General features: G+C 36.8%; 1 protein-coding gene across 20 annotated transcripts in view; it reads left to right on the forward strand.

Moving 5' to 3' along the window:
• TEX11 (testis expressed 11) overlaps nucleotides 1-21,225 on the forward strand; it is a 196,489-nt gene that overhangs the window by 103,740 nt on the left and 71,524 nt on the right. For all 20 annotated transcript variants that reach the window (XR_014075955.1, XR_014075957.1, XR_014075951.1 and 17 more), the window contains 2 exons: nucleotides 10,704-10,806; nucleotides 17,920-18,044. Coding sequence is in view for 10 of the 20 variants with exons in the window: in XM_081566316.1 (XP_081422442.1) it covers nucleotides 10,704-10,806; nucleotides 17,920-18,044 (228 nt within the window). In the remaining 10 variants the exon portion in view is untranslated. The remainder of the gene's footprint in view (nucleotides 1-10,703; nucleotides 10,807-17,919; nucleotides 18,045-21,225) is intronic.

Raw genomic sequence — 21,225 nt, forward strand, 5'->3', positions numbered from 1 at the left:
AGTACTCTTTCAATTTTTTTCAACCTTTCAAAAATGTAAAACAGCTTGATAGATGGTAAACTGGATGTAGCGCAAAGGCCATAGGTTGCTGATCCCTGTTATATTAGATAGTGATAAGTGCTAGAGAATACTAAGTAGGAAAGGGTAATATTAAATGTTTTAGAGAAGGAATGAAGTGTTGGAATTTTACAGAAGGCCTCAGTGAAAAGGTATTTTTAGAGTAGAAACCTGAGGAAATGAGGGATCTAGCTATGAATATCTTAAACAAGAACATTCTAGACAGAGGGAGTAGCAAGTGCAAAGGCTGTGGGGTATGGGAGTAGGAGCATATGGGTGGTGGTTGAGGAATAGCAGAGAGGCTAGTGTGTCTGGAGCTGAGGGAATATTAGGGAAAGTAGGAGATATGATCAAGGAAGTAGCAGGGAAACAGATCTGTAAGAAAGAAATTGTATTTTATTGTAAAGATTTGTGTCATTAACTCTTAAGATGGAGAACCAGTGAGGGAGTTTGAGGCAGAGGAGTAACAAGATCTGACTTGCATTTTAATAAAATCACTCACTCACTGTGTTTTACAGACTGAGCTGGGTGTGAGAGGGGAAGCAGGGGGAAAAGGTAGGAGGCTACTGAAATAATCTAGGCAAGAGATTATGGTGGCATGAACCAGTATGGAGGAAGTATGGATGCTGAGAAGTGGTCAGATTCTAGATAGAATATGAAAATGAAGGTGAGAAAATTCTCTGACACACCACATACAGGATAGTAGAGGGAAAGACAAGAATGACTCAAAGTTTTTGGCCTCATCATCTATTCCCCTCTTCATGATTTTTGTGTCCATGATTCTATAAACTGCTCTTTTGAATATCACTAGTGACCTTTTAAAAAAATTTTTTACCATACCATGTGGTATGTGGGATCTTGGTTCCCTGACCAGGGACTGAACCTGCATCCCCTGCATTGGAAGCACAGTCTTAACCACTGGACTGCCAGGGAAGTCCCACTCAGTTCAGTCATTCAGTCGTGTTCGACTCTTTGTGACCCCATGAATCGCAGCACGCCAGGGCTCCCTGTCCATCAACAACTCCCAAAGTTTACCCAAACTCACGTCCATCGAGTCGGTGATGCCATCCAGCCATCTCTTCCTCTGTCGTCCCCTTCTCCTCCTGCCCCCAATCTTTCCCAGCATCAAGGTCTTTTTCCAATGAGTCAACTCTTCGCATGAGGTGGCCAAAGTATTGGAGTTTCAGTTTCAACATCAGTCCTTCCAATGAACACCCAGGACTGATCTCCTTTAGGATGGACTGGTTGGATCTCCTTGCAGTCCAAGGGACTCTCAAGAGTCTTCTCCAACACCACGGTTCAAAAGCATCTATTCTTTGGCGCTCAGCTTTCTTCACAGTCCAACTCTCACATCCATACATGACTGTGGAAAAACCATAGCCTTGACTAGACGGACCTTTGTTGACAAAGTAATGTCTCTGCTTTTTAATGTGCTGTCTAGGTTGGTCATAACTTTCCTTCCGAGGAGTAAGCATCTTTTAATTTCATGGCTGCAATCACCATCTGCAGTGATTTTGGAGCCCAGAAAAATAAAGTCAGCCACTGTTTCCGTTTCCCCATCTATTTGCCATGAAGTGATGGGACCAGGTGCCATGATCTTAGTTTTCTGAACGTTGAGCTTTAAGCCAACTTTTTCACTCTCTTCTTTCACTTTCATCAAGAGGCTCTTTAGTTCCTCTTCACTTTCTTCCATAAGGGTGGTATCATCTGCATATCTGAGGTTATTGATATTTCTCCCGGCAATCTTGATTCCAGCTTGTGCTTCTTCCAGCCCCGCATTTCTCATGATGTACTCTGCATATAAGTTAAATAAGCAGGGTGACAATATTCAGCCTTGACGTACTCCTTTTCCTATTTGGAACCAGTCTGTTGTTCCATGTCCAGTTCTAACTGTTGCTTCCTGACCTGCATACAGGTTTCTCAAGAGACAGGTCAGGTGGTCTGGTATTCCCATCTCTTTAAGAATTTTCCCCAGTTGATTGTGATCCACACAGTCAAAGGCTTTGGCATAGTCAATAAAGCAGAAATAGATGTTTTTCTGGAACTCTCTTGCTTTTTCAGTGATCCAGCGGATGTTGGCAATTTGGTCTCTGGTACCTCTGCCTTTTCTAAAACCAGCTTCAACATCTGGAAGTTCACGGTTCATGCATTGCTGAAGCCTGGCTTGGAGGATTTTGACCTTTTAATGATAAAGTCTAATGATTTTTTTCTCAGTCCTTGTTCTCTGGTCTCTCTAGCACAAAAGAATATAATAGTGTCAACTAATTTTTCCTTCTAGAAACTTTCTCTTTGGTGTCTGTAACCTACTCTTTTTCATTGAAGTATAATTGATTTACAATGTTGTTAGTTTCTGGTTTACAGCAAAGTGATTCAGATATATCTATATATGTGTTTTCATATTCTTTTCCATTATGGTTTATTATAAGATATTGAATATAGTTCCCTGTACTATACAGTAGGGCCTTGTTGTTTACCTGTTTTATATATAGTAGTTTGTGTTTGCTAATCCCAGACTCCTATTCTATCCTTCCTCTACCCTCTTTCTTCTTTGGTAACCATAAGTTTGTTTTCTCTGTGTGACATACTCTCTTAATCCTGTGCTCTGACTCTTCCTTTTCTATTTATGTTACCAGCAGTCTCTTTTCCCAAATGTTGGATGAGGGCAGGTACTATGTTTTGTCTCATTCTCCATTTTATCCTTCCGTTCAGTTCAGTTCAGTCACTCAGTCATGTCTGACTCTTAACACCCCATGAACATACTGGGTACAATGTAAGTTTTCAATAAACATTTTTAGGTTTATTTTCTTGGTGTATGATAAGTTTCCAGTAAACATTTGTTGAGTTTATTCTTTTATTTCAATTGTACACTATCCCCTCAGTAATCTATCAGCTGCTTTCTTAGCTTCAGCTCTCTGTTCCCAAATCTGTATCTAGCCCCAACCTTTCTCACAGCCCACATCCACCTTTCTGCTGTCCTTGGGTACATACAGCTGTCTAAGACTGAAATCTTAGATTCATGGATTCTTTCTTCTCCCTGTATATTTACTCATGTTCCACATCTGGTCACTTTTACTTCTGCAATATTTTTGCCAACTGTCTCCTCTTGATCTCTACCTCACTATCCTAGTCCAAGCCTTCATTACCTCTAAGACAACTGGAATGATCTTATAAATGATTATTGTATCTTGCTCAAAGTTTTCCCTGGCTCACTATAAATAAAGACCAAATTCCTTAGACTTAAGATCCTCCGTAATCTTTAAATAAAATAATCCTATTTTATTTCCTGTAATGTGTTTGTCCCCAACTGAAGTACTTGCTGCTTCCTAACCATAATATATGTTTTTCTGCCTCTATAACTTTTCCCATGCTTTCTGTGCATCCCTATCTTTTGAAATAACTTTTTCAAAGCCTGGATTACAATGTCAGTCTTAGATTCCTAAGGAAATTTCTGAGTCTTGGTCTTCCTATAAGATTTTGTTACATATCCGTTTTTACCTAGGTACTTATGTTATGCCTTCTATTCTAGTTATTTGTATACCTGTCTTTGTGTGTGTGCTTAGTCATGTCTGACTCTCTGCAACCCCATGTACTGTAGCCTGCCAGGCTCCTCTGTCTATGGAATTTCACAGGCAAGAATACTGGAGTGGGTTGCCATCTCCTCCTCCAGGAAATATTTCTGACCCAGGGATCAAACCCACATCTCCTGCATTACAGACAGATTCTTTACCCTGAGGCCCAGGGAAGTCCTATACCTATCTTAGCTCCCTGTTAAATTGATACCTCCTCCAAGATAGGGCCATATCTTTATTTTGTCTGATATCTAGCATAGAGCCTATTGCATAGTAAACACTCATTACATTAAAAAAATAGTCATAGAGATTCCATAAATACTTGTCAGTTTCCCTGATATAGGAATTCTATTTGTTCATGCTATTTCTGTCCTTCCTACTGTGGATAATTGGAAATTAAAAGTAACCAAATATGTGAGTGTCTTTGATTATCAGAAGTGAATGAGGTTATGTTATTTAAAAAATCATCCCATTATTCCTTTCTCTAGCTCAGTTCCTTTCTTTTAACATGAAACATTGAATCATAGATCATAAGTCAATTTGAATGGATTAAAGAGGTTGGAGAGTATATTCCTCTGAACTCTTAGTAGGTTATGTTGCAGATTCATCAGTTCATGCATTTGGTGACATCACTCTGAGATAACAATGCTAAATTTAGGTAGTTTCTTTACTTTATTTTCTAACTTGTAGAAATGTAAATTTTGAATCACCATTATCTATTCAGTATCTCCAGTACATTTTGTGAGGCAATATTAAACTCTGTAGTTTCATAGACATCAACTCTGTCTTTGGGAAATTTGTAGCACCTTAAGCCCAATACCCTAATTTTATTATTTTCAAAGATGTCAATGTGTTTGGCTTGTGAAAGTCATAGACTTGAATGGACAGACTTTGTATGGGGGAAATGAGCTTGGGTTACAAGTATAGGAGCAATTTATTATAACTTGATATAATGGAATTTACTGCAAATCATAATAAAACTTTAATATTTGTTAAGCGAAGGATAATGGATTCTTTTGGTGTTAGTTTATAAGTTAATAGTCATACACAATTGAGTACTCTTTAACTCAGTACAAAAATTCCATCCTCAGCTTGTATCTGCAGTTTAGATACATTAATGTCACTGTATCACTATAGATTGATAAAACTAAAGCATAATCTCAAAGCACAGTATGGTCATAAGACTAACAACAGCCCCTAGATGAGACTGTTTATAGAATATTTATAAAACCTAAAGTGCAACCAACCATGTCTCATGTGCTGGTTTTATATTGGTTCTGTTTGCTATATGAAATACCAAAAATCATGCCTTTCCATTATAGGAGTCAAAATGAGCTTGTGATCAACAGAAGTAAATGAGTAACATTCACTAGATGGCACTGTGGCCTCTGTTTGTACAATAATAACTTGTCAGTGATTTTGAAGCAATTTTGTGATTCTTTGGCAGGTATAGCTTTCCACACAAACGTTTCTGTATGGATGTAAAAGAAAGTTAGCACCTAAATAACCCTGAGGTGAAGATTAATGGTGACTCATTCTCGGTACAGCCACAATGTAAAAGCACTATAATTTACGTTTTAAGTCAACAAATATTTATTGAAAACCTAATCTATGCCTGGTGGGGTTCCCAAGTGGCACAATGGTAAAGAATTTACCTGCCAATGCAGGAGATGCAAGAGACCCAAGTTCAGTCCCAGAATTGGGAAGATCCCCTGGAGTAGGAAATGGCAACCCACTCCATTATTCATGGCTGGATAATCCCATGAACGAGGAGCCTGGTGGGCTACAGTACATAGGGTCGCAAAGAGTCGGACACTACTGAGTGACTGACTGAGCGCACACACACACACACACACAATCTATGCCTCATACAAAGAATGTTCAAGTACTGCACAGTTGCACTCATTTCATGCTAGCAAGGTTATGCTTGACATCCTTCAAGCTAGGTTTCAACCGTATGTGAACGGAGATCTTCCAGATGTACAAAATGGATTTAGAAAAGGCAGAGGAATCAGAGATCAAATTGCCAACATCCGTTGGATCATAGAAAAAGCAAGGGAATTGCAGAAAAACGTGGACTTCCCTTTACTGACTACGCTAAAGCCTTTGACTGTGTAGATCACAACAAACTGGAAAATTCTTAAAGAGATGAGAATACCAGACTACCTTATCTGCCTCCTGAGAAACCGATATGCAGATCAAGAAGCAACTGTTAGAACTGGACATGGAACAACAGACTCATTCAAAATTGGGAGTGGAGTATGTCAAGGCTGTGTATTGTCACCCTGTTTATTTAACTTATATGCAGAGTACATCATGTGAAATGCCAGGCTGGATGAAGCTCAAGCTGGGATCAAGATTACCGGGAGAAATGTAATAATCTCAGATATGCTGATTACACCAACCTAATGGCAGAAAGTGAAGAGGAACTAAAGAGCCTCTTGATGTGGTTGAAAGAAGAGAGTGAAAAAACAGTCTTAAAACTCAATGTTCAAAAAACTAAGGTCACAGCATTTGATCCCATCACCTCATGGCAGATAGATGGGGAAACAGTGACAGAATTTATTTTCTTGGGCTACAAAATCACTGCAGATGGTGAGTGCAGTCATGAAATTAAAAGATGATTGCTCCTTGGAAGAAAAGCTATGACAAACTTAGTGTATTAAAAATCAGAGACATCACTTGGCTAATGAAGGTCCGTATAGTCAAAGCTATGGTTTTTCCAGTAGTCATATACGGACGTAGAGTTGGACCATAGAGAAGGCTGAATGCCAAAGAACTGATGCTTTTGAATTGTGGTGCTGGAAAAGACTCTAGAGAGTCCCTTGGATAGCAAAAACAAACCAGTCAGTCCTGAAGGAAATCAACCCTGAATATTCATTGGAAGAACTGACGGTCAAGCTGAAGCTCCAGTCCTTTGGCCGCCTGATGCGAAGAGCCGACTCACTGGAAAAGACCCTGATGCTGGGAAAGATTGAGGGCAAGAGGAGAAGGGGGCAACAGAGAATGAGATGGTTGGATGGCATCACCGACTGAGTAGACGTGAGTTTTGAACGAGTTCCAGAAGATGAAGTACAGGGAAGGCTGGCGTGCTGCAGTGCATTGGATCGCAAAGAGTCAGACATAATTGAGTGACTGAACAACAGCAACTATAGAATAAATAGAAGACAGGATCCTTTCTGTAGATAAACTTAAAATACTATTGTGAAAATGAGATTTATGCACATGAAATAATTAGTAAAACGTATGCAATTGAATATCAAATTGTGATACATACCATATGGATTTAAATTAATAATACGTAAATGAAGATGTTTTGTGATTAGTGATTGAATGTACATATGACCTAAAGCTGAAAAGAGTAACTAATGTATTAGATGACAGAGTCTGATCTGAAGGCATCTCAATAGGTGAAATGATGAGCCCATTCTAACAAGATGAAGACAAACAGGGAACAACAATACATCCTGTGCTTGGATCCCTAAAACTAACTGTTTAAGAACAGAATAAATGAAACGTGGCTTAGCAGCAGCACATGTGAAACATTTGGGGTTGTTCAGTTCAGTTCATTCGCTCAGTCGTGTCTGACTCTTGGCAACCCCATGAACCGCAGCATGCCAGGCCTCCCTGTCCATCACCAGCTTGTCCCAGAGTCCACCCAAAACCATGTCCATTGAGTTGGTAGTTCTTCTTCACTTTCTGCCATAAGGGTGGTGTCATCTGCATATGTGTGGTTATTGATATTTCTCCCAGCAATCTTGATTCCAGCTTGTGCTTCTTCCAGCCCCGTGTTTCTCATGATGTACTATGCATATAAGTTCAATAAGCAGGGTGATAATATCCAGCCTTGACGTACTCCTTTCCCTATTTGGAACCAGTCTGTTGTTCCATGTCCAGTTCTAACTGTTTCTTCCTGACCTGCATACAGGTTTCTCAAGAGACAGGTCGGGTGGTCTGGTATTCCCATCTCCTTCAGAATTTTCCACAGTTGATTGTGATCCACACAGTCAAAGGCTTTGGCATAGTCAATAAAGCAGAAATAGATGTTTTTCTGGAACTCGCTTGCTTTTTCGATGATCAGGTGGATGTTGGCAATTTGATCTCTGGTTTCTCTGCCTTTTCTAAATGCAGCTTGAACATCTGGAAGTTCATGGTTCACGTATTCCTGAAGCCTGGCTTGAAGAATTTTAAGCATTCCTTTACTAGCGTGTGAGATGAGTGCAATTGTGCAGTAGTTTGAGCAATCTTTGGCATTGCCTTTCTTTGAGATTGGAATGAAAACTGACCTTTTCCAGTGCTGTGGCCACTGTTGAGTTTTCCAAATTTGCTGACATATTGAGTGCAGCACTTTCACAGCATCATCCTTTAGGATTTGAAATAGCTCAACTGGAATTCCATCACCTCCACTAACTTTGTTGCTAGTGATGCTTCCTAAGGCCCACTTGACCTCACATTCCAGGATGTCTGGCTCTAGGTGAGTGATCACACCATCGTGATTATCTGGGTCGTGAAGATCTTTTTTGTACAGTTCTTCTGTGTATTCTTGCTACCTCTTCTTAATATCTTCTGCTTCTGTTAGGTCCATACCATTTCTGTCCTTTATTGAGCCCATCTTTGCATGAAATATTCCCTTGGTATCTCTAATTTTCTTGAACAGATCTCTAGTCTTTCCCATTCTACTGTTTTCCTCTATTTCTTTGTATTGATCACTGAGAAAGGCTTTCTTATCTCTCCTTGCTATTCTTTGGAACTCTGCATTCTGATGCTTATATCTTTCCTTTTTTCCTTTGATTTTTGCTTCTCTTCTTTTCAGAGCTATTTATAAGGCTTCCTCAGACAGCCATTTTGCCTTTTTTCATTTCTTTTTCTTGGGGATGGTCTTGATGTCTGTCTCCTGTACAATGTCACGAACCTCCATCCATAGTTCATCAGGCACTCTATCAGATCTAGTCCCTTAAATCTATTTCTCACTTCCCCTGTATAATCATAAGGTATTCGATTTAGGTCATACCTGAATAGTCTAGTGGTTTTCCCTACTTTCTTCAATTTATGTCTGAATTTGGCAATAAGGAGTTCATGATCTGAGCTGCAGTTAGCTCCTGGTCTTGTTTTTTCTGACTGTATAGAGCTTCTCCATCTTTGGCTGCAAAGAATATAATCAGTCTGATTTCGGTATTGACCATCTGATGATGTTCATGTTTAGAGTCTTCTCTTATGTTGTTGGAAGAGGGTGTTTGCTATGATCAGTGCCTTCTCTTGGCAAAACTCTATTAGCCTTTGCCCTGCTTCATTCTGTACTCCAAGGCCAAATGTGCCTGTTACTCCAGGTGTTTACTTTTGCATTCCAGTCCCCTATAACGAAAAGGACATCTTTTGGGGGTGTTAATTCCAAAAGGTATTGTAGATCTTCATAGAACCGTTCAACTTCAGCTTTTTCAGCCTTACTGGTCAGGGCATAGACTTGGATTACCATGATATTGAATGGCTTGCCTGAAAGCAAACAGAGATCATTCTGTCATTTTTGAGATTGCATCCAAGTACTGTGTTTCAGACTCTTTTGTTGACTATGATGGCTACTCCATTTCTGATAAAGGATTCCTGCCCACAGTAGTAGATATAATGGTCATCTGAGTTAAATTCACCCATTCCAGTCCATTTTAGTTCGCTGATTCCTAGAATGTCTATGTTCACTCTTGGAGTTGTTGGTTGACTCTAAGCTCAACATAAACCAATAATGCAAGAAAGTTTGCTGAAATCAAGTAGCATCAATAGAAATATAATATATAGAAGAGTGGTTGCTGCTGCTGCTAAGTCGCGTCAGTCGTGTCCAACTCTGTGCAATCCCATAGACGGCAGTCCACCAGGCTCCGCCATCCTTGGGATTCTCCAGGCAAGAATACTGGAGTGGGTTGCCATTTCCTTCTCCACTGCATGAATGGGAAAAGTGAAAGTGAAGTCGCTCAGTCGTGTCCGACTCTTCACGACCCCATGGACTGTAGCCTACCAGGCTCCTCTGTCCATGGGATTTTCCAGGCAAGAGTATTGGAGTGGGGTGCCATTGCCTTCTCCTAGAAGACTGGTAATCACCCTCTATTCTGTTCTGGTTATAGCATACCTGAATTATTGTGTTGGACGGTGCGGATAGAAATTGTCTAGTGGTTTTCCCTACTTTCCTCAATTTACATCTGAATTTTCCGATAAGGAATTCATGGTCTGTGCCACAGTCAACTCCCTGTTTGATATCAATGAAAGATGAATTCATAGCTTGATATCTTTTGGCCTCCCATATAATATGATTTGGGGTTGTAAATACATGAGTCTTTTCATATTATACCTTAGGGATTAGTTCTCCCTACCCTATTTTGTTTCATTCTTCTGAGAACCGAGGTAACTTTTTTTGCAGTCTCCTGAGAATGTGGATAAAAGTGAGTTTACTTCTGATTTACCCTTAACCTAAGAGTATGGTCCCTTGAACTTTGATGTCTATTCTCCTGCCCTAGTTTTGCTAAATTAAAGTTAGCATTTGCCTAGGTTTACAAATGCCCACCAGAAAAAGAAAGTGGCTGGACTTCCCTTATGGTCCAGTGGTTAAGACTCCATTTTTCCAATGCAGGGGTACAGGTTTGATCCCTGCTTGGCAAACTAAGATCCCACATGCTGCACAGCATGGCCAATAAATGAATAAATAAACTGTTTAAGTGGCTTTAAATCTCCATTTACTTCTCTGGGACCTCACTTTTCCTTAGATAGTTCTTGTTGATTGCTTTACTAGTCAGTTGCTTTTGGAATTAAAAAAAGATGTTATCCAACCTTTTTGCTTATTTTAAGTAGGTTTGACATATAAACTGTGTTTCGTTGGTTTGACTTATATAATGTGCCCTGTTTTCAGGAGCAGAATTCATGATTTCTATTGCATTTTGATAGAACAGTTCTTTAAAGATTTTTCTTAGGTTCATGTCTTTTCATTATGAGTGTCCCTAAGCCATTGTGACTATATTGATAGCATTAGTAAAATATGGTTAAGTCTTCCTTATATGTTTTATAAAAGCACACTAATATTTCTTTTGTTTTTTTCAGGCTAAAATCACGATTATACAAGCTGTACAACGTGATCCTGGAGATATTTACACTCAGTTTTATTTATTCAAGCTTTCCGTCTTAGAGGGCAACTGTGGCAGAGGTATAAATGTTAATTATATTTATCTGTTAACACAAAGAATAATCATCTTTGATCATAAAAGAAAAACGTGCAGTTGAATATATATATATATATATATATGCTATCTTCCCTGTGTAAAGATGATACAACCATGCAACAAGAAACTATGGAAGATTGCATAAAATAAAAGCAAAAGGTCTACCTACTGAAGGAATAGGAACTAGGCAGATATGGGACAAGAATTGCGGGGAAGTCTTGTCACTGTAGACTTTTTTATACTTTGTCATTTGAACCAACCTATTAAAAATTAACCTTAAAAATCTGGGGGCAGGGAGAAATTATAATTCAGTCAGTTAAGAATTTGTCTTTAGAGAATGGAAGTCTCCAGGATACCTTTTAATTGTTTTCACTTAACCTGGGAGATTATCAGTGAGATATTTGGCCCTGAAAATGGAATTTTCAGTGTTGTCAACAAAGTTGTCAGTGTTACAGTTACTCACATGAACCTTATCCCATTAGTGCTTTGTCCTTTCTGTTAAGTTAAGCATAGTTTCCTTGCTAGTTGTCTGCACACATGGGTATCTTGACTTGGTTATAGGTTTCCCTATGCTGTGATATTATTCCTGCTCAACTCTGGGTGACTGAGCAGATCCTGGAGCAATGTGAACTCCAGACTGGTTGCCCTTTGTTAAGGGTACAAGGAGAGAAATTGAGAAACTTGAGTTAGTGGGTTCAAACAGAATTTATACTAATCCGGTTAAGCAACTATTTATGAATACTACTGTATGTGCAGTGGACTTCATTACTCACTAGAAGAAAAAGATATTTTTTCTTGGAAAAAGAAATGTTCTAGGGTAGTAAAGTATACTTGTATATTAATTAAGGAATAACAAATTGGAATAAGCTCTTTATCAAGATTAATATTGCTGTCAATGTCCATCATTAAGGTTTTTACTAGAGACTTTTTTTCTTGATATATTATGCTGAAGTATAGAAGAACTTGAAACTTTTGCCAACAGAAATAGTAAAAAAATAACCCCACACAACCAGAATTCCTATTAAACTTTTTCTTTTAACATTCTATTAAAATTATTTTACTTTTTAACCATAACATAAGCTCAGTCTTTTTATTTCTTCCCCATTTATCTGTGATCATTTCTAGTCATGTTTATTGAAGATACATACAATAAAATTTACTGTTGCCTAGTGTACGATTTTATGAGGTTTATTTATATTAGTAATTCTGTTAGTTTTGACATGGAGAAGGAAATAGCAACCCACTCCAGTACTCTTGCCTGGAAAATCCCATGGACAGAGGAGCCTGGTAGGCTACAGTCCATGGGGTCGCTAAGAGTCGGACACGACTGAGCAACTGCACTTTCACTTTTCCCTTTCATGCACTGGAGAAGGAAATGGCAACCCAGTCCAGTGTTCTTGCCTGGAGAATCCCAGGGACGGTGGAGCCTGGTGGGCTGCCGTCTATGGGGTTGCGCAGAGTCGGACACGACTGAAGCGACTTAGCAGCAGCAGTAGCAGTAGTTTTGACAATTGCGTACACTCATGTAACCAGCACCACAATCAAGATGTAGAACAAAAAATTAACTTCATGCCCCTTTGTTGTCTTTCCTTCCTACTACTTCTAGCCCTGATTCCTACTAATCTCATTTCTATCTCTATAATTTTACCTTTTCCAGAATGTCATATAAGTTGGCTCATATAGTATGAAGCTTTTTTTCTTTCACTTAGTATAATGCATTTGAAACTCATTCATACTGTTGTGTGTACCTTTGAATCTCATTCATATTGATATAGTTTGTTCTGTTTTTATTGCTAAGTAGTATTTCATAAGTATGAATGAATTTTATACATTATACATTTGCAATTTATACATTTACCAGTTGAAGGATATTCAAATGGTTTCCAGTGTGGGTGATTATGAATAAAGGTGTGATAAACATCTGTTTACAGATTTTGTGCAATGACAAGATTTCACTTCTCTAGGGTAAATATTGAGGAATAATTTTGCTGGGTCATATGATAAGTATATGTTTGTTAGAAACTGCCAAACTCTTTTCTAAAATGGCTATACAGTTTTATGCTCTAACTAGCTATGTATTAAAGTTCCAGTTGATCTGCATCCTCACAGGCACTTGGAATTGTCCACTGGAAAATTTCTTTAGTCATTCTAATTAGCAGGTAGAGATATCATGATAAGGTCATAATTAGTATTTCCATAATGTCTAATATTTGACATTGATACATCTTGTTTGGTGGAGTGTTTGTATGAATCTTTTGCCCAGTTTTATATAAGGAGCTTTTATAGTCTTATTGAATTTTGAAAGTTCTTTATATATTTTAAATACAAGTTATTTATCAGATATGTGTTTTATAAATGTTTTTCTTTTTATTTTCTTATTGTATTTCATGACAAGTTTGATGAAGTCTAATTTATATTTTTTTCTTCTTTTATGGGTCTTTTTGGTATTATAACTAAGAAATCTTTACATAATCCATGGTCACAAAAAGTTTTCCCTATGTTTTCTTCAAGAAATTTTATGGGTTTAAGTTTAAAGTTTATGGTTAGCTCTGTGATCCCTTTTGCATTTTTTTGACTTAAGGTATGGACTGAAGTTCCTTTATTGGCACATGGCTACCTAATCATTCCAGTTTCATTTATTTATAAGTTCTGTCCTTTTCCAACTGAATTGCCTTTGCACCTTTAATGAAAATCTGCTGTCATATGTGTATGAGTCCCTTTCTGGACTCTTCATTGTGTTCCACTGATCTATTTATCTTTACACCGTTCCCACACTGTCTTGATTAATGTAGCTATATAGTAAATTTGAAATCAGGTGGTGTTGGTCCTCCAACTTTATTCTTCTCTTTCAAATTGTTTGGGCTAAGTCCTTTGTACATCTCTGTGAATTTTAGAATCAGTTTTTTCAATTTCTACAAAAGTAAATATTGACTGGGATTCCATTGGATGTATATATACATCAGTATGGAGAGAATCAACATCTTCCAATCTGTGAACAAGCTATATACCTCCATTTGTTTAGCTCTTTAATTTCTCTCAGAGATCTTTTCTATCTTTTATCATATTGGTCTTATTCATCTTTTGTCAGATTTATCCTTAAGTATACTGTATATTTTATGTTATTTCAAATGGCATTTTGGAAAAACTTGCAGTTTCTGATTGTTCATTGCTAGTGTGTAGAAATGCAAATGATTTTTGTATATTGATCTTGTATCCTACAGACTTCTAAATTCACTTACTGCTTCCAGTAGCTTTCTTGTAGATGTAATGTTGTCTACAAATACAATTTTACTACTTTCTGTCCAATCTGAGTGCAGTTTTTCATGCGTTATTGTACTTGTTAGAATCTCCAGCGCAGTTTTGAGTAAAATTGGTAAAGAGCAGACATCCTTGACTTTTTCCTGATTTTAGAGGGAAACCATCCAATTTTCAATCATTAAGTATGATGTTAGCTATAGGTTTTTCATAGATACTATTTATCAGATTGAGGAAGTTCCCTTCTGTTTCCAGTTTCCTAGATGTTTTTAATCAGAAATGGATGTTGAATTTGGTCATGATATTTTTACATCTATTGAAATTATCAAGTTAAAAAACTTTTATTGGAGTATAGTTTAATACTAATTAAACTAAAGTATTAATACAATATTTTATTAGTTTCAGGTGTACAGCCAAAATAGTCTGTTATACATATACATATGTTGACTCTTTTTTAGATTCTTTACCAGTATAAGCCATTTCAGAGTATTGAGTAGAGTTCCCTGTTCTATACAGTAGGTCCCTATTAGTTATTGCTTTTATATACAGTAGTGTGTATATGTCAGTACCAATCTTCCAGTTTGTCTCTCCTTCCCCTTACACCCTAGTAGTCATATGTTTCTTTTCTACATCTGTAACTCTTTTTGTTTTGCAGATAAGTTCATCTGTACCCTTTTTAAATTTTTTGTACCCTTTTTTTAGATTCCACATATAGGTGTTATCATATTTGTCCTTCTCTGTTTGACTTTCTTCACTCAGTATGACAATCCCTACGTCCATCCATGTTGCTGCAAGTGGCATTGTTTCACTCTTTTTAGTAGCTGAGTAATACTCCGTCATATATTTATACCACATCTTTATCCATTACTCTGTAGATGGTCACTTCCATGTCCTGGGTATTGTAAATAATGGTGCAGTGAATGGTCATATATCTTTTTGAATTAGGTTTTCTCTGGATAGATGCCCAGGAGTGGGATTGCTGAATTATACTGTAGCTCTATTTTTAATTTTTTAAGGAACCTCCATACTGTTCTCCATAGAGTCTCTACCAGTTTACATTCCCACCAACACTGTGGGAGGATTCCGTTTTCTCCGCGTCCTCTCCAGAATTTATTGTTTATAAATTTTTTGATGATGGCCCTTCTAAACTGGTATTAGGTGCTATCTCATTGTAGTTTTGATGTGCATTTCTTTAATAATTAGTGATGTTGAGCATCTTTTCATATGCTTTTTGGCCATCTGTATGTCTTCTTTGAAGAAATATCAGTTTAGACCTTCTGTCTACTTTTTGATTGGATTGTTTTTTGACATTGAGCTGCATGAGCTGTTTGTGTATTTTTGGAAAAATTAATCTCTACTGGCACAAAAACAAATACAGATCAATGGAACAGGATAGAAATTCCAGAGATAAACCCACACACCTAATCTGTTGCAAAGGAGGCAAGAATATACAATGGAGAAAAGACAGTCTCTTAAATAAGTGGTGCTGAGAAAACTAGACAGCTCCATATAACAGAATGAAAGTAGAACACTCCCTAACATCATCTACAAAACTAAACTCAAAATGGATTAAAGACCTAAATGTATAAGGCTGGATACTATAGAACTCTAAGAGGAAAATGTAAGCAGAACACCCCGTGACATAAATTGCAGCAAGATGTTTTTCAATCTACATCCTTGAGTAATGAAAATAAAAGCATATTTAGGTCTTTAATTCTTTAAATCTTTAATTCTTATATTTAGGTCTTTAATCCATTTTGAGTGTATTTTTGTGCATGGTATTAGGAAGTGTTCTATTTCATTCTTTTACACGTAGCTGTCCAGTTTTCCCAGCACCACTTATTGAAGAGGCTGTCTTTTCTTCACTGTATATTCTTGCCTCCTTTATCACAGATTAGGTGACCATAAGTGCATGGATTTATCTCTGGACTTTCTATCCTGTTCCATTGGTGTACATTTATGTTTTGTGCCAGTACCATACTGTCTTGATGACTGTAGCTTTGTAACATAATCTGACATCAGGGAATCTGATCTCTCCAGCTTCACTTTTCATTCTCAAGATTGCATTGGCTATTCAGGGTCTTTTCTGTTTCCATACAAATTGTAAAATTTTCTTTTCTAGTCCTGTGAAAAATGTCATTGGTAATTTGATAGCAATTGCATTGAATCTGTAGATTGCTTTGGGTAGTCTAGTCATTTTCACAATATTGATTCTTCTGATGAAAGAACATGATATATCTCTTTTATCTATATCAGCTTTGATTTCTTTCAGCAATATCTTACAGTTTTCTGTGTACAGGTCTTTTGCTTCCTTAGGTAGGTTTATTCTTAGGTATTTTATTCTTTTTGTTGCAATGGTAAATGGGATTGTTTCCTTAATTTCTCTTTCTGATCTTTCATTGTTAGTATATGGGAATGCAAGAGATTTCTGTATGTTAATTTTGTATTATGCAACTTTACTAAATTCATTGATTTGATCTAATAGTTTTCTGGTGGTATATTTAAGGTTTTCTATATATAGTATCAGGTCATCTGCAAACAGTGAATGTTTTACTTCTGTTCCAATTTGTACTTCTTTTATTTCCTTGTTCTATGATTGCTGTGGCTAGGACTTCCATGACTGTGCTGAATAATAGTGGTAAGATTGTACATCTTTGTCTTATTCCTGATCTTAGAGGAAATCCTTTCAGTTTTTCACTATTGAAAATAATGTTTGCTGTGGGTTTGTTGTATATGGCCTTTATTATGTTGTGGTAGGTTCCCTCTATGCCCACTTTCTGGAGAATTTTTATCATAAATTGGTATTGAATTTTGATGAAAGCTTTTTCTTCATCTGTTGAGATGATCATATGGTTTTTATTCTTCAGTTTGTTAATATGATGTATCACATTGATTGATTTGCATATACTGAAGAATCCTTGCCTCCCAGGGATAAATCCCACTTGATCTGGTGTATGATCCTTTTAGTGTGTTGTCACATTTGGTTTGCTAATACTTTGTTGAGAATTTTTGAATTTATGTTTACCTGTTTGTGTGGTATTAATATAACCACTCCAGCTTTCTTTTGATAACCTCTACCAGAGTGTATATTATCCCATCATTTTCTTTTAACCAATTTTGGCTTTATTTTTAAAGTATGTTTTTTGTTAGTTGCGTATAGCTGCAAGTCGCTTTCTTTCATTCAATCTGTCTCTGTCTTTTAAAGGGATCATATTTATATTTTAACATGATTGTTGATATGGCTAGATTTAAATTTAGCATCTTGTTCTTTGTCTTCTATTTGTCTTATCTGGTCTTTGTTGCCATTTTTCTTTTTTCTGCTTTCTTCTGGGTTAATTGAATGTTTTATCATTATGTTTATCTCATTCTTTGTCTTATTAGCTATAACTTTTTCCTTTGTTATTTTAGTTGTTACTTAAGGTCTATAGTACATATATTTAACTTACCATGGTCTATCTTTAAGGCATATAATGAAATATAATATAATTTTTTACTCTATTCTGTATTATATGTACAAAATTATATTTATCCCATTTATTATTAATGAAATTTAGGATATTTTATTCTTATAAAAAATTGCTGTGTGAATGTATTTGTATGTTTTTATTCACTTTTACAGGTATATGGAATAAATTCAAAGAGGTGAACTGCCCAATTGCGCATTTTTATGACTTTCAAGTCCTCCTTAACAGTTTAGCTATTTAGGTGACTTTTGAAAATTAATATTTTTAAGATATTAGTGCTCTTAAAATGAATTCCAAAGTCATTGTGGTATAATAACCATAGATAGCTATTATCTTTGATAAGAGTATCTCATCTTTAATTGCCTCCTTGTTTTTCAGCTTTGCAGTCAGTTATCACTTTAGACTATTTGTTAATGACTGAAGAGCAACGTGAGAATAATGTATCTTCAAGGAGACGTTCAGGTGTGATGCTTCTCAGTTTGGCTGCCCAGTTTGCTCTAGAGGTAATTCTTATGTACCCATTTATGAGATTTTTACCTATTTTCCATTTTCAGAGACTATTATAATGGAATCATTATCAGTTAGGCACAGGAGAGGCTTTTCTTCACCATCTATTTTGCCTCATTATTTTCACACCAAGTTTGGTTGTAGAATTGTTTTATTTCTCTTCATTTTTTTATGATTTAAAGTAAAGTGAAGTTAGATATTTGTTCTTAATAGAAAAATACGCATAGCAAAACATTAACTTTTAATAGAAACTTGAGATTTAAAATGATATACTATGCAAAAAAATAGTTATTTATTTGGAAACGTATCTATCTCATTGGTTTGCGAAAAAAAAAGTTTTAACCTTAATGGACCTTTCTGGAGTATAACTGAAAAACAACTTTAGTTTGGAAGCAATAATAACTTGTACCTCCTTTTTTTATTGGCAATATTCTGACCTTAGTAATATATAGGATTAGGAAAAGCATCGTAGCAACTGTTGAGCTCTTGGACTGGGTTTGAGTTCTGGCTCTGTCACTTAAGTATTTAACTGCTTTGAACCTTAATTTCATCATTTTGAAATAAAGATAATACCTACTTCCAGGATTATTGTGAAAATTAATCGAGAAGATGGCTGAAAATGTGATTTGTAATCAAAGAAGCTTGATCTAATAGTTTTTTGTCGTTATTAACAGTATGTTATTAACAATATACAATCTGACCACAGGTGTCTCTTCTACTTTACCTCATATTACTCCTCTGTATCATCATCATAGTGATATAAGCCACCATTACCTTAGGCACAGGGTCTAGAATAGTGGAGGCATAAGACTTCTATAACTCCAAGCACATTCAGTGTTTCTCAAACAGGCCAATCACATTCCTTTTTCTGTGTCTTATTTACACCATTCTATCTTTTAAGAAATGTTCTTATTTAAATGTTACCTTTTTCAAAGTCCAACTTAAGATTTCCTTCCACTGGACAGACTTCCCAAATCAATTCTAGTTCTCAGTGCTCTCCTCCTACTCTGAATTGCAGTCATTTTTAATGTGTATACTACTTATTTGGTCTATATCTTATATACTGCCTTGTATTGCTAATGCATGGATTGTCTGTCCAACTTGACTTATAAAATCCTTGAGGGCCGTATTTCTAGTACCTAGTCCAGTATCTTGCCCAAAGTAATAGCTGAATACAGTTTTGAGTGATATGTGTTTTGATGTTAATGAATAGGATAATAAAACTCCTGGAAGAGGAAAAATATTTGGCAGATGTGGATACAGGATGTATTTGTGCAGAAAATGAGAGAAAAATCTGTAATGGGGAACCCAAAGGCAAATATATTTTTAAAGGAAGGTTTATAAAGTTTATATCTGATGGAAAGCAGAAGAAAGGCGGTGGAAGAATTATGGAACTACATTTCTGAAAAGCAAATAATTTTAATAGAAGAGAAAGAATCAGGGAGGAAGAAACCCGAAGTAGTTTGAATTAGAAGATGGAAGGAAGTATGGATGAGCCAAACCCAGGAAATTGAATATATTTCTACAAAAGAACAAGGGTGGAATCCAGTTTTCACTTAGTGTAATTGCTTTGCAAAACGCATTTCAAGTGCTAATGAGACTATCATTCATTCAGCAGATATTTATTGAGTACCTACTATGTGCCGACCATTGTTCTGGGCTTTTGGTATAAATAAGTAAAACAGTGATAACTGGAGCTATCATTCAAGCAGGAGGAAAGAAAATATTAATAAGCATAATAAATAAGAAATTACATAATATGTTAGAAGTTGATAGCAATATAGAAAAAAATAGAGCAGTATTAAAAAGGATCAGGGATGGGAATGGGCTGAAATTGGTGTGAGTTATTTTTTTCAAATAGGGCGATGAGGATAGATCTCATCAAGAAGATGACATTGTACGAAGACTTGAAATTGGTGAGGGAGTTAGCCCTGTAGATATCTGGGGGAAATGAAGAGGAACAGTATTCTAGGCAGAGGTAACACCAATTCAAAGCCTGTAAGGTAGGTACTAGGAGCATCAAGGAAACCAGTATGGCTAGAGTGAATAAAGGGTGGGATTAGTGAGAGATCAAGTCAGAAAGGTAATAGAGAGTCTGGATTATATAGGTCCTTATAGGCTAGTGAAAGTACTTTGACTTTTACTCTGAATGACATTGGAGTGTTTTTAACAGAGTCGTGACATGATTTGACTTGTATTTAACAGAAATACTCTTACATGTTATATTAAGAATAAGCCAGAAAAGAAGAGCCAAGGTGGAAGCAAGGATACCTATTGGGAAGTTTTTAAAGTAATCCAGAGAAAAGATTATGGTGACTCAGATAAGGGAGATAACAATGGAGGTAGATGATAAGAGAATTTGCTGACAGATTGGATGAAAGGTATAAGAGAAAGAGACTGGGTCATCAAACGGAGTTGCCATCAACTGAACTAGGAGAAGCTGCAAATAGAGCAGAGTTGAGAGGACAGTTAGGAGTGCGATTTGGACATGATGCATTTGAGATGTCTGTTAGACCATCCAAATGGAGATCCAAGTAGATAAAACCCTTGAGTTCTGAAAGAGGTCTGGTTTGAAGAGAAATGTTTACTAAGAGTCTTTAATATATAGATGATATATACAGCTATTAGACTGGGATGCCATTACCAAGGAAGTGAGTATAAATGAAATAGAGAAGATGACCAGAGACTGAGCCTGCAGCCCTCAAACATTAATGGTTTGGAGAAAAGCAGAGGAACCAGTAACTGTTCAGAGGAACTGTGGTGTTGGATAAGACTCTTGAGAGTCCCTTGGACTGCAAGGAGATCCAACCAGTCCATCCTAAAGGAAATCAGTCCTGAATATTCATTGGAAGGACTGATGTTGAATCTGAAACTCCAATACTTTGACCACCTGATATGAAGAACTGACTCATTTGAAAAGACCCTGATGCTGAGAAAGATTGAAGGCGGGAGGAGAAGGGGACGGCAGAGGATGAGATGGTTGGATGGCATCACCAACTCAATGGACTTGAGTTTGAGTAAACTCTGGGAGTTGGTGATGGACAGGGAGGCCTGGTGTGCTGCGGTTCATGGGGTCGCAAAGAGTCGGACACTGTTGGGGTCCTTTAATGGACCGGGGTCTGGTGGTCCAGAGTCGACAATAAGAAAATGAAAGAGAGAAAGATAAGAGAGAAAAGG

The sequence above is a fragment of the Giraffa tippelskirchi genome, chromosome X, assembly GCF_054371585.1.
Source record: "Giraffa tippelskirchi isolate mGirTip1 chromosome X, T2T-mGirTip1v1.2.pri, whole genome shotgun sequence".
Taxonomy (NCBI): Eukaryota; Metazoa; Chordata; class Mammalia; order Artiodactyla; family Giraffidae; genus Giraffa; species Giraffa tippelskirchi.